At 32.9% G+C, this 14,991-nt stretch overlaps 1 protein-coding gene across 1 annotated transcript in view; it reads left to right on the plus strand.

Moving 5' to 3' along the window:
• The window catches only part of EYS (eyes shut homolog), a 1,965,296-nt gene that overhangs the window by 329,311 nt on the left and 1,620,994 nt on the right, over window positions 1-14,991 (plus strand). Inside the window, 2 exon segments of the mRNA XM_066360293.1 lie at window positions 8,499-8,689; window positions 9,999-10,126. Coding sequence (XP_066216390.1) covers window positions 8,499-8,689; window positions 9,999-10,126 — 319 coding nt within the window.

Consider the following 14,991-nt stretch of genomic DNA (forward strand, 5'->3'; position numbering starts at 1 on the left):
ACTGTACATTAAAACACAGAGCATATATGATACACTGATAAACACATTGATGTAGTAGGTGCCCACATGCATATGATGTAGCATGAAATCATTTGTTGTTCCAATCCCTCACTTTTCAGAGTATCTCTGGTTAATTGTATAGAAATTGCTACTTTATTGTTTTCAAAGTTTGCATTTTTTATTTGTTTACTTCTTTTTCACTAGTAATGACTTGTACATCTTTATAATTGATTTTTATTAAAATAAATTAACAAATCTGTCATTTTAAAATAACTAAATCTGAACTTTTTGTGTGTGTATCTGACAGAAACAGAGAGAGAGAGAGACAGAGATAGGGACAGCTAGGGACAGACAGACAGGAAGTAGAGATGAGAAGCATCAATTCTTCGTTTTAGCACCTTAGTTGTTCATTGATTGTTTTCTCATATGTGCTTTGTCTGGGAGGCTACAGCAGAGTGAGTGACCCCTTGCTCAAGCCAGCAACTTTGGGTTCAAGCTGGTAAGCTGCGCTCAAACCGGCAACCTTGTGTTTTTGGGTTTTGAACCAGGGTCTTCTTCATTCCAGTCTGATGCTCTATCCACTGCACCACTCTCTGGTCAGGCAAGAATCTGAACTATTGATGTTAATTTTAACTATTTTATTTTTTTGCAACATTTCTTGAGCTATTTATTATTTTTAAATTTAGGTTGTTTAAGTGTTTTGACTAAATAAGTAGCTATGGTTTTTAGAAGTTAGAGATATTATGTTATGATTTCTTGAAGATTTTGCATGATTTATTTTTATTATATGTGGTTGCCCAAATAAAAAACAACAACAAAATGTAGTATTATCCAGATTCATCATCTGCTGGCAGTGAACATGTGCCTTAGTATTTGAAAAAGCTTAAAATGGAATGATGTATCACCTACTTTTACATTTACCCTCCAGTAATTCCTTTTATATTGAATAGGTTTTTTATTTTGATATAAAGGGATTTATTTTCACATGGTGACTCATACAAATACTATAACAAAAATTAGAAATAGAAGCAGAACCCATATATTCTAAACCAGAAATAGTCATACTTCTAGTATACATTTTTATTTCTAATATTGGTCCCGAACATTTCCAATGTATACATTCTTTTCTTTGTGCATAAAGATAGTCCCTAGTGTATCTATTTTATATATTATCTTGCCAAAGCAGTAAATAGTAACTGAAAATTTATACTAAATTTGTGGTTTCTAAACCTCTTTTGGTATAGCTACTAAGCATGAATTCAAATTCTTCTCAAGTTATAGCAAGTGATACTTTATAATGTGAATTGTCATCTGTTCAGCCTTTTACATTTTCTTACTGCCAAACACCCAATAATCCAGTTTCACAAGTTAAAGTTCTTGTTATGGCACAAGCTCAATTTTAGTAAAATATTTCATGATTTTCAAGCTAGGCTAGATTATATTCAGTGAACTAATACACCGTAACTCAATGTTTTGTTTTTTTGTTTGTTTTGTTTTTTTTATAATTCAGTGAGAAGAGGGGAGTCAGATAGTCTCTCACATGCACCCCAAGTGAGATCCACCCAGAAAACCCACTAGGGGGTGATGCTCTGCCCAACTTGGGTGTTGCTTCATTGCTCAGCAGCTGAGCTCTTCTTAGTGCCTGAGACGGAGGCCATGGAGCCATCCTTAGTGCCCAGAGCCAACTCACTCTAATCAAGACATGGCTGAAGGACAGAGAGAGAGAGAGAGAGAGAGAGAAAGAGAAGCGAGAGGAGAGGGGAAGGGATGGAGAAGCAGATGCGTGCTTCTGTGTGCCCTGACTGGGAATTGAATTTGGACTTCCACACGTGGAGCCAATGCTCTACCACTGAGCCAGACGGCCAATGCTCCAAGTTTTTCTTACTCACACAAAGGTCACTGAATTCTGGTATCTTTACATTGTAGGGTTTTTTTTCTCAATAATGACCAGGAGCTCAATCTTCTGGGATAGTTCACATAAACTAAATAGAACATATGACTTCCAGGCCACCAGTGAAAGAGTGAGAGACAAAAGAGTGAGAGGTGAAAGAGTGAGAGACTAAAAGTCTTTGACCTGAACTGGACACCCAGAATTTCCACTAAGATCTCATTAACTAGAATACATATGACATATAAAGAAAGTTTAGGTAGACTTGAGCATAAGAGGTGAGCTTTACTTTCTCTGCACCTGCAGTATTCCAAACACCAGTCTAGGTTTCACTAGTGAGATAGCAGATAGCTTTCTGGTTGTTGACTTCTTCTCTATTTGGAGTATCATTGCTGGTCACTTTCAGTCTGTGCCACTATCCCATACTACTTTGCGCAAGTTTGTACAAACTTTTTCTTTTAATTTCCTATAATAAGATAAGTCCATAAGAACTTAGAGTTTTTTTTAAAGACTTTCACTTATAAGTAACAACAAACAAATAAAAAATAAGCCAGTTTTGAAAAAACCCACATATTGTATTGTTCCACTTATATAACAATATTGAAATGTGAAACGATAGAGATGAAGAAGAAAGTAATGGTTGCCAGTGTGTAAAAATGGTAGAGGGAAAAAGGATAAGTAAAAAACAAAGGGATAAACTAAAGGAAACTTTATGATGATGAAGTAGTTCTGTATATTGATACAGGTGATGGTCACCTGAATCTATTACATTTGTGATAAAATAACATAGAACAATATCCATACATTGTATTAATGTTGATTTCTTTAGTTTTGATATTACTTTTATACAGATAGACACAGTTGTATAAGATGTAACTGTATGTAGAAGTTCTTAATACTATCTTTGCAATGTTGTTAATTATTTTAAAATAAATGCTAAAAAAATGCACATTTTGCTGTTCACTATTTTACTCTGTGGATTATGTTGAAAACTGCCATGACACATATCTACAAAGGTATAGTTCTATGTTGGGAAATTGTTGTTTGTAGAATCCAAAAAATGTTCTATTCATTTTTTTTAATATTCTTTATATAATGCTGGACAGCATAATGTTATATCCTAGAGTAAGAATATTGTACTAATGCTAACAATAAAGTGATATTTAGGTCTTCTACTTTTTTTACGGAACTAATATTGTGGTCATATGTTGTAGTGAAAAGAGTTTGGAGTTATAATAAGATTATGTGGATGCACAAATTTTTTTTATTAATCTGGCATTAATTATCCAATTGTGTGATATGTTGCTGGTTGCTTAACCTCTAATAAAATTAACATTTTATTTAAAAGAAAATTCAAGTATAAAATTGGATAATAATGTCTTTTTATAAATTTAAGGTATGTCTTAGGAATTATATAAAAAATATGGTTATAAGTGCCATGAAAATGTCAAGCATTACATACATTTAAAGTACTATCATTCAGTTTCTTAACATGATGCTAATGTTTGTGTTAAATAGAATTGAGTGGTATTTTCTAGATGTAATCATTTAATAGTATAATGTTAATATATCAGAATATTGAGAAATACACATTTGTATTTTCTTATGTGATCAAAATAATTACTCATGTACTAATATTCTAAAATTAGAGGTTGAATTATTTTAATAAAATAACATCAATGGTGCGGACACTCAACATTTTATGCTGACTTTATGTCTTTATATTTTAGAATTTTGTACACAATTCAAACTTCGAATCAATTAACAGCATATCATTTAAGTGAGGCTTTTTTTGGCTTGTATTCAATTGCTAATTAACTTAATTCTTTGTTGCTTAATTTTCTTGATGCTCCTGTTCACATAATAATGAATTACTTTTATATAAAGTTTGTTTTCCCCCAATAAGCATGTATACTTGTGAACCTTGGGTTATATAATGAATTGGTTGACAAGTTTATGAACTTGAAGTACGGAGACTTTAAAACAGATTTCTATAGATAATTTCCGAAGGACAAGCTGTCATTTTTAGGACGAAGTCAGATATTTCACTGTTCAAGTCTCCAAACACATACATATAAATTGTTCAAAGCCCTATACAGGAAAACAACAACTAAAAAAAGCACATTTTCCTATTGAAAATTAAGAGTTAACAGACATGGTAAGGGTTGTCAGTTCACTACTGCAGGTATTTTTATTGACACCATGATGTGCCTAAGGACAGCATACTGAGCACAGTCTGACTAATGCCTCTCAACTCTGCAATGAAACATGTTGATCCAGGTTTTATGAAAGCTGCAATGGAACTCCTAGACTTGGGCCTTAATATCACTACTATCTTTATTTATTCTATTTATATGATTCTAAGGAGGGAACTAGAGGGAGGCAAGGGACTTCCTAGGGCACAGATTCACATTGCATCAAGTGCCTAACATACTTACTCAACTTTGTTTATATATAATATATATAAACAAATCTTAATCCAAAGGAATTAAAATTGTACAATATATGCATTTCAGTTTTAACAGAGTCAAATTAGAAATTAACAGCAATTATTATTTTATTTTATTTTTTTACAAAGTGAGAATGGGAGGGTGGGAGGCAGACAGACAGACTCCCACATGTGCCCAAACGTGATCCACCCAGATGCCCACCAGGGGGCAATGCTCAGCTCCTCTGGGTCATTGTTCCACTGCAGTCCAAGGCATTCTAATGCCTGAGGTGGAGGCCATGGAGTCATCCTCAGCTCCCAAGCCAACTTGGCTCTAATGGAGCCTTGGCTGCAGGAGGGGAAGAGAGAGATAGAGAGAACAGAGAGGGGGGAGAGGGGAGAAGCAGATGGGTGCTTCTCCTGTGTGCCCTGGCCTGGAATAGAACCTGGGGCTTCTACACATAGAGCAGATGTTCTACTGCTGAGCCAACCAGCCAGGGCCAATGGCAGACAATTTTTGAGAAATCTTCAATATTTTGGAAATTAAACATATTTTTAAAATTACCTAAGTCAAAGAAGTAGTTACATTTACATAGGAAATTTAGCTAAATTTAGTTCTAAGATTTTATATTAAAAAAGAAAAAGCTCTCACATCAATATCCTAAGCTTTTACCCAAATAACTAGAAAAAGAAGAACAAACTGAACAGAAAAGAAAGGAAATGGTAAGGTTATAGCAAAAATTATAAAAACCGATGACAAAATTTGATGATACAAAATCTCATATTTAAGAAAACCAAAATTGACATATCTTCAATTGGAATGACCAAGGGGGAAAAGAAAAGAAGAAGACACAAATTAACAAAGCCAGGATTTAAATTGTGTATATCATTAATGTCCATTAAAATTTTTTAAAATTCTATGAAAAAACTATAAATACCACATGCCAACAAATTAGACCACTTAAGTGGAATAAACAAATTAATAAAAGGTACAAATTACTAAACTGTCTCAAGAATAGAAAATCTACATAGACCAACACATATTTAAAGGATTAGTACTAATCTTTGTAAACTTTACAAAAATGTAGAAATGAACACAGTTTATGAGACCACTATTACCATCATACCAAAACCAAGCAAATACCCAAAATAAGAAAACTAAAAACCAATATCACTTATTAATACAGGTTAAAAATCTTTAAGTTATGAGCACATTAAACTCAATAACATAAAATGTTTTGTACTCTAGCAAAGTGGGATTTTTCCCCCCCAGGAATGCAAGATTGGTCTAACCTCTGAAAATCAGTTAATGTAATACACATTACTAGTATGAAGGACAAAACCACATAATGTCAATATGCAGAAAAAGATTTGTAAAAACAAAAATATTTGTCAAAAATCTAACATGCATTTATTATAAAAATTCTAGAGATTAGAAAGAGAACAAAACTCTCACCCTCTGATCAAAAGCATCAGTGACAATTGTTCTGTTAACATCATACAAATGATGTCAGGCTGGCAAACTTGTTTCTAAGAATGAAAACAAGTCAGTGATAAGCACTTTCACTATTTCTAGTTAAAATTGTACAGTACATACTGACCAAAAAAGATGAATAAAACTGTTATATCTTCATTAACAAATGCCATGATTTCATATATAGAAAAACCTAAGGAATCCAAAGAAGTACTACAAGAATAGTATAAGTTTATAAAGTTTGTAGGATACAAGATAATACCCAACAAATATTTGTATTTTTATATATGAGCAACAAAATTCCAAAATTAAAATTAAGAAAACAATTTCCTTTACAATAGTATCAAAATGATAAAATCCTTAATATCAGATAATTTATTTTAACTGAAACTATAAGCATTACTGAGATACATGAAAAAATATCTAACCAAATGAAAAGGTATTGTATTTATATATTCATTGATTAGAACTCCAGACTATTAAAATAGTAATTCTTCCTACTTTATCTATGGATTCATTGAAATCTCTTTCAATATTCCAGCTGGCTTTTTTTTTATAGAAATTGACAAGCTCATACAAAACTTATGTGAAACTGTAAAAGAAAAGGAAAAAGTTAGGTGACTGTCCAACTTCAAAAAGTACTATCAAGTTCCATTTAGCCAGACAGTGTGTTGATACATAAGCCTGTTGGTCAATTGAATTTTTAAAATACTGAAAGAGAAAATCAAATGGATAAAAATGAGTCTTTTCAAACAAAAATTGTTGAGACAATTGTATATCAGCATATAAAAGTTATATATAGAAACACACCTATACTTATATTTGTATATGATGTAACATATCCTTACATCACATCATATAAAAAATTAACTAAAGCACATTGGAAATCTAAATGTAAGACTAAAATAATAACATTTCTAATAAAATATAAAAGAAAATTTTATTACCATTGATTATTCAGTTTTCTTTAATATTACACCAAAAAACATGATAAGTAGGATATGTAAAAAAAATTACAAATTGAACTTAATAAAATGAAAGAAAAAATTATAATTTGGACTTAAATTATAACATTTTTTAACCTAAAAGTCACCAATTCAGAACATGAATAGAAAAGACAAGGCAAAACAAGGAGAAAATATTTGCAAATCACATATATCATAATGGAATTCTATTTAGAATATTCAAAGAGTAAGTACTTTTTAAAAATAAGAAAACAAATTACACAATTTAGTCTACATTTTTAATAGGAATTTCATTAAGAGGGTGTACAAATGGATAATAAACATATGAGAAGATACTCAAAACTGTTATTTTTATGGAAATGCACACTGAAACCACAAAGAGATACTATGTCATACACAAAGGAATGGCTAAAAAAGAAAGTAGACAATATCAGATGTTTACAAAAACCTGGAGAAACAGGATATCTCATGAATTGCTGGTGTGAATGTAAAATGGAATAGCCACTTTGCAAAAACGGTTTAGTAACTTTTAAAAAAGTTATGCATAAATTTGTCATATACCTTAGCAATTCTGCCACTAGGAATCTGTCCAAGAGATATGAAAAAAGTATCAACGCAAATATTTGTGTGTGAATTCATAATTTATAAAAGTTGCTAAGAAAGTAAATCTTCAAGTTCTCATCATAAGAAAAAAATTGTTACTGTGGGTGGTAATAAATTTTAACAGAACTTATGATCACTTCTCAATATTTACATTATTATAATGTACACCTAGAATTTATATATATATAATTATATAATGTTAAATGTCAATGATATCTCAATTAAAAAAATACAAAGTGAAACAAGTCAAATGTTTATTAATTGATAAATGAATAAGCAAAATGTATACATTGTGAATTGCTCTTTGGCAATAAAAGTAACAAAGTTCTGATACATAATACAACATGAAAAATCCTCAAAACTATGGTAAGCAAAGACACCAATCACAAAGGACAACATATTGTACTATAGCATTTATATAAACTGCCCAGAAAAAGCAAATCGCTGAAAACAGAATGATTAATGGTACCTAGAACTATAGTTGTGAACAAAGAGTAACCAGAAAAGAGGTCTTCTTTGGGTCATAAAATGGGTTAAAACTGGATAGTGCTGATGAGTGAATAGCTCTGTACATTCACAAAAGTTATTGAATTATCGATTTTCAATGGATGCATTCTATGATATATAAATTATACCATGAAAAATCTGGTAAAAAAAAAATTTAGTGAGGCCCTGTCTGGTTGGCTCAGTGGTAGAGCATCGGCCCAGTGTGTGGAAGTCCCAGGTTCAATTCCTGGTCAGGACACACAGGAGAAATGCCCATCTGCTTCTCCACCCCTCCCTCTCTTACTCTCTCTCTCTCTCTCTCCTCTCTTCCTGCAGCATGGCTCGATTACAGTGAATTGGCCCCAGACCCTGAGGATGGCTCAATGGCCTCCGCTTTTGGTGCTAAAAAAATGGCTCCAGTGGCAACAGAGCAAGGGCCTCACGTGGGCAGAGCATCACTCCCTACAGGACTTGCCGGATGGAAACTTGTTGGGTTGCATGCAGGAGTCTCTCTCTGCCTCCCCTCCTCTCACTAAAAAAACAAAACAAAACAAAACAAAATTCAATTTTGTGAACTCTAGAGACTTTTTTCAATAATAAGTTTGACTACATATCTATGTTCATATTTTCTTTTTGTGTCTGTGATCTTTTAAGGTCCATTCTGTGAAGAGTCAGTGGAACGTTTTGTTTCTTGGTCTGGTTGGAAAAGGGGAATTTGCCAGAATGAAAGCTGTGCTTACATTTGCAAGCATCCAGAAGGATTTCTCAAACAAAACTGTGAAATTGATACCAATAAGAATTCATCCATATCGTGTCAGAATGGTGCTGACTGCATTATTTTAAATGTAAGTCTGAATTTAACCATCAAGACAGTGGGTTTTTTTTTTTTTTTTTTTTTTTTGTTTTGTTTTGTTTTTGTACCTTTCTGAAGCTGGAAACGGGGAGGCAGTCAGACAGACTCCCACATGAACCCTACCGGGATCCTCCCGGCATGCCCACCAGGGGGCAATGCTATGCCCATCTGGGGCATCGCTCTGCCACAATCAGAGCCATTCTAGTGCCTGAGGCAGAGGCCATAGAGCCATCCTCAGCGCCCGTTCAAACTTTGCTCCAATGGAGCCTTGGCTGCGGGAGGGGAAGAGAGAGACAGAGAGGAAGGAGAGGGGGAGGGGTGGAGAAGCAGATGGGTGCTTCTCCTGTGTGCCCTGGCCAGGAATTGAACCTGGGACTCCTGCATGCCAGGCTGATGCTCTACCACTAAGCCAACCGGCCAGGGCCTAAGACAGTGGTTTTAATACATTTTTACAATTTGAAAAACAAAGTATTTTAAGTATAAATAATTTTAGCTTTTATTAACTGATTATATTACTCAAACTCAGAAAAATCAGAAAGTCTACTTTGTTTAATTTTTCCCATTTTAAATAGAAACTCCAATTTCAAAAAACACTAATTAATTTCTTTTTTTCTCTTGGATCAGAATTCTCCCTTGTAAACAATGTAATTTTGTATAACTTTTTAGTTTTACTTATTGCTTTTTATTTTCTTAGCTTTTGATTATTTGATATTATGTTTTATATTTTAAATTTAACATTCAAATATATACTACAAAAAATAAGAGTTCCCACAAACATCTATTTTTATATTAGTAATATTCATATTAAAACTTATAACATGGATTTATTTTTATTTACATCTTAAAGGCTTATTTACATACAGGTATGGTGGTTATGCTGGCTATCAACTGGAATGTAAACTGGAAGTATCAGCCAAGATCCTAAATCTAACTACCTGATATGGTTTGAGGACTGGGTTCCAAAGTAATTAGACTGACACTGTATGGTCTTTTAAACCTACCTTTAAAAGCCACAAAGCATAACTTTATAGTCAGAAATTTCTTACATTCAAGGGAGAAATATAGTCCCCAGCTCATAATTAGAGGAGTGTTGAATTCACATATATCAATATATAAATATATAGTTCGGAAGGGTATTTTTCAATAGGAGACATTGTTGTGATATTTTGGAAAATAAAATATTTCATATTGTTTCAAAAATAACTTCTACTACATGCTTATGAAAATAATTTTCAGGTAAAAATCCTTTATCTTTGAAATATCTAAAAACCTTACTAAAATATACTTTTAATCTTTCCTAGGATACCAAATGCATCTGTTCACCAATATTTAAAGGCAAGCTTTGTACGAGATTTCAAACATTGTGTGACTCACTTCCTTGCAAGAATAATGCCACATATATGAACTTTGAGAAGGATAATTTTTGCAGGTATAATTAATTAATTTTCTATTTTTATAAATAAAAATACATGAATTTTAAAGACATTCTGTTTTAAGCTTAAATTTTATTTAATGGCACATGGTATTCAATTTCAAGTTAAACTGAAACATTTTAGTTTGATTTTAATGGATTTTTAAATTTATTGAGGTATTTATTTTGAATATATATTTAAGAAATTCTTAGACATAATTTGGTCATACAGTTCTTAACCATGAATTTTGTCTTATAATGGTGATATTTTATGATAAAGGAATAAGATTTGAAGGTCTAAAAAAGACAAGTTAAGCACCCAGAGGATTATTTCTATTATACATTTACAATGTTAATATTATATTTTGAAAATATAGAGTAGCCATATCTTCCTCAATTCATTGACCTCAGGTAACAGTTTTTAGTTCAGGTCTTCAGGCAGACTTTTTAGGAAACAGTGTTTTATTTAAAAAAGTATTTGCTAAAATTTACCCATTTTTAAGTGTCTGAGGTGACCTAATTATGTGGACCTATAATTTAATCCATCATAAATAGCTTTATAGATACTTCCTCACACCATTAAGAAGTATAATTTGTACCCTTCACACTTGCTTGGCTTTTATCTGGCTGCTTAAAATAAGTTCTGTTGGGTATTATTGAAAGGCAATAAACAGGCTTAAATTTTAGAATATTCATAAAAGCAGAAAATTAAAAGCTGTGGTACAGGAAAGACTTAAACTGAAAGAAACTTAGAACATGCATACACATCTCAGACATACAATGAAGAGTATTTTCATCAATTTTAAAGTAATCTAAATATGTAATTTAAAAGCATATTAAGATTTTAAAATGTGACATTTTCAAAAGGGAATTAAAGTTCATCATTATATCAACTTATTGAATGATCTAACTCAACCAATCAAATTTGTGTACACATTCAATCTTATATTAATTTACCGATAAATCCAATTATTATGCTTTAAAAAATATTGACTTTTAGTTTATAATGTCTGGGTTCTGAACTGTATATTGCTAGTATATTTATAGATCTACTTTGAAAAGTGGTCAACCTTAAAAAATATGTATAGAGTTATATAAATATGAGTAAATATATGTGTATATATAATATTTGTTTTTATTGGTCCTTATATGATGTTTTTATTGGCCCTTACAAATAGTAATGTTTTGGTTGTATGGAGGTTCTTCTTTTAAATTTCATCATTAAGGGGAAACCGAAAATCCAAGGCACTGTTGCCATCCTCAGTTGATTGTTCTGTTATTAATTAACGGATTTTATTTTAAAATGTCGGAGATTAATCTGGAAATCTTTGTTAAGCATGTTTCAAATAAGATGAATGTTACATAACTTCAAGTTAGGTTGCCCAAGGATGAATGAAATATGTCAAGTAGGTCAGCTTGTTGTAACAGCTTAGAAGTACACTTACTCATGAAATTAACATGAACCACCAGGAGTGTTTTAATTGCTGAGATTGCTCACATTCTTTAAAAAAAAAACTGACATATATTGTGCTCATCTCTAATACACTTAATTGAAAATTTTGTCTTTCACTGAGTAAATTAGACTATAATAGTAAAATATAAGAAAAGTGACAAGAAAGTTAAAAAAAACCCTGCTTCAACAAGGCAGAAATAACACATAGCCTAATTTGAATGATGAGTAAAAACCTGAGCCTTAGAAATCTAAAAAGGTGTGGTAAACATTTAAAACACAAAAGCAGAATTTCAACCCCCCTCCCAAATTTTCACTCCTCAAATTAACCACTGACACTTCAAAAAAAATTGCAAACTAACTTGATGAAGTAATGGAGATATAGTCAATTCTAATCAATAAAACCTGACGTTGAAACAATAACCAAAAATTATTCTTAAAATCTATTTTACTTTTCTCAGAGGAGATTAAGGGGATCAATGACAATAATAAGAATAACAAAAGCCCTTTGCTTTAAATGCCTTTATGTTAAACATTCATCTGTGCATTGCTGTATAAAAAGTATGATTTCCTAGGTCAGTAATTCTTACACTGTATCTGGACCAAACTTTAGCTGCATTAGAATCTCCTTAAGAGCTGTTCAGAACACAATTAGTTCTTTCCTGTCCCTAGAATTTCTAATTCAGTAAGTCCGGGGTGGAAATGGTAAATGGGTGTTTCTCACGAATTCACAAGCAAGCGCTGCTGCTGCTGCTGATCTGGAGACCATGCTTGAGAATTCCTGATTCAGATGGTGGAGTTCAAACACGGCCAATGCAGAAAATCCGTCTATAGCCTTTCCTCTACTATACCCACGGACCTCAACCCAAACTTCTACTCTTCTATTCTGAATTTGGAGGAAAAAAAATTTTGAGGCTGGGGAAGGAATAAAATAAAGAGAGGAGAATAGGGCCGTGATTATGGTATCAGTTTTTCTATTTGAACATATGGACTCGATCTGAATCCCTATGATTAGTTGAGAAAGTAACTGAAGAGACTACCTCCTTGAGAAAGACAGTAAGACAACTTTGCAAGAACTTATGTAATACCTATTACCCACTGCAAAACAGTATTAGATAGCAGTTAAGTTTTACCTGTGCCTGCAAATTAGCTTTTTCCTTAACACCTAGAGAACTGAAAACTTTAGCTATCTATAGACACTTGGCCAAAAAAAAAAGTTATGTTTTAGAGCAGGAAATAACAGCAATGAAGCATTGTAGGTGGCATCGCTGGGAGCAGATAGGTCACCAGCAGAACCTGCGGCAGAGAACGGGATCACTGAGGTCTCAGTCATCAGTCAGGTGGAACACAGTGTGGATAATTTTCTGAAATTACTCAGAGATGTTTTGTTGGGGGCGTCAAGAGTTTGGCTAATGATTTGAAAATAAAAGGAGTTTGCAAGATGAAGTAATTGCAGAAAATTAAAGAACACTTGAAGAATTTATCTTAATACTCAGAGGAAATCAGCCAAGCTTCTGCCAGGAAAAGAATGGTTCGCTCAGAGAAAATTTAGAAAAGTTGAGTGGAAAGACTAAAGGATATGAGAAGGTTAAGGGAAACCGAAAGGCTATGATTAATCATCTTGGGTTGAGAAACAATGGGGAGCTCTTTGCCTCCTGTATGCTAAAAGGGCAAACCCCAAATGCAGTTAATAGAAGAAAGAACTGTAGCTGTTGTACGGAACATTCTGACATGAACTATTAACTTATGTAGATGAACACAATTATTGCCAACCGGCAACCTTGCAGTGAGGAAATGGAAGGAGTAAGTACACGACCTTATTCTCCTCTCACCTCCTGACCTTCTGCTGGTACAGCTCATTAGTACAAACCAGTCAGAAGCCCCTGGTCAGCATCCCGAAGTACACTGCAGGATAAAGAAGGATGAAGAGAATGCATCTGGAGGAGACAATATTTAGTACCCAAAGCAATATATGAGAGATTAAGATAATTAAAAGCGATAGAACATTCAAGGGAATTATGCTGAGGAGAGAAGGAATGATCAGTTTCTTTAGAAGGTGTGAAAAAGGGAAGAGATATTCTCAGAGAATAAAAAGAATTGAATATGTACCTGTTCTTGGGTGGCTGAGAAGCAAAATCCTTGATCTGTTTTCTAGGAGGTGAGTCTGACTCTAAATATAATTATAACATGAATTTTATGGTTCTCAAATGCACAAGGACCTAAGAACTTCACAATCATATGACCACAGGCTGGCCCAACCTCAAGAGTCCACACTGGCTACAAAATGCTGTTATTCACAGTGAATATTGGGACATAGAGACCTTGCCCATATCCAGCACCAGAGCTTGACACAGGGGACAGCAAAAACCAAGTTCTCCTCACTGTTCTCTACCATTATTCTGCTCTGTCAACTAAAATGAAAGAAGGGAGTTCCGCCCACTTTTTGTTTATTTGGCCACAGGAAATAAATTCTTTGAAGGTTGTCTGATGCCTTTTTTTGCCCTTATATACTTTAAATAACCATTTGGTAGAAAGTCTGTCCTTGGGTGACACTGAATCTCCTGCCTGAGGCTTGCAGGGGAAGTAAAAGAAGTCAAACTCTACAGTGACATCAAACGCTGTCTTGCATCAAGTAGCTGTGCTACTAGAAGCCACCTTGTAAACAAAAAGAAACCGTAAAGGGGGCAAAGACAAATTACAAATTACTGTAAGGCTGAGAGGAGTAACACGAGGTAGAACCAGGAGCAGGGACCACTTCTGAACAGTCTGATCATATCAGCCAATAAATCCTCCATCATTTTAGTGTTTGAATTGACATTTTGTTATTTACAACTGAGAAATTTCAAATTCAGACACTGGAAATCTTTATAAACCATTTATTTTATCACATATTAAATGATTAAATACTTTGTTTCTTTTTGTTGTTTTATTGTTTAACCAATTCTCAAATATCTACTAAAATACTCCAAAATATCCCAAAAATTCAGTTAACTATATACAATAAATTTCAATTTCTATGAAAGTCTGTTTTACCAGAACATGTTCAAGAGAGTGACAGTATTTTAATCACTTCTGTATCTCTAGATCCTTTTACTGTGTAACACAGAATATTTTCCAAATAGCTTAATTTGTTATTTAATTTGTTTAGAATAAATATTTTGGATTTTACTGAATGAGATGAAAGGTCTTGACTCAGGATGTAACATGAAATAACTCATTCATTTATTAATTTAAGTATAGATGTCTGAGTGCCTAGTTTTCCAGAAACATTTCTACTATCATAGAAACTCTTCTATAGCAGCAGGAAAAAAGAAAAAAAAAGAGAAAGGAAAACAAATAAAACACTTCCCCCTTAAAAAACTTACATTCTAGTAGGTTGATAGTATTTTAAAGAACCACTCTGAATACTTTTTCTCCAATAGACAACGGGTGA

The sequence above is a fragment of the Saccopteryx leptura genome, chromosome 1 (assembly GCF_036850995.1).
Source record: "Saccopteryx leptura isolate mSacLep1 chromosome 1, mSacLep1_pri_phased_curated, whole genome shotgun sequence".
Classification (NCBI taxonomy): Eukaryota; Metazoa; Chordata; class Mammalia; order Chiroptera; family Emballonuridae; genus Saccopteryx; species Saccopteryx leptura.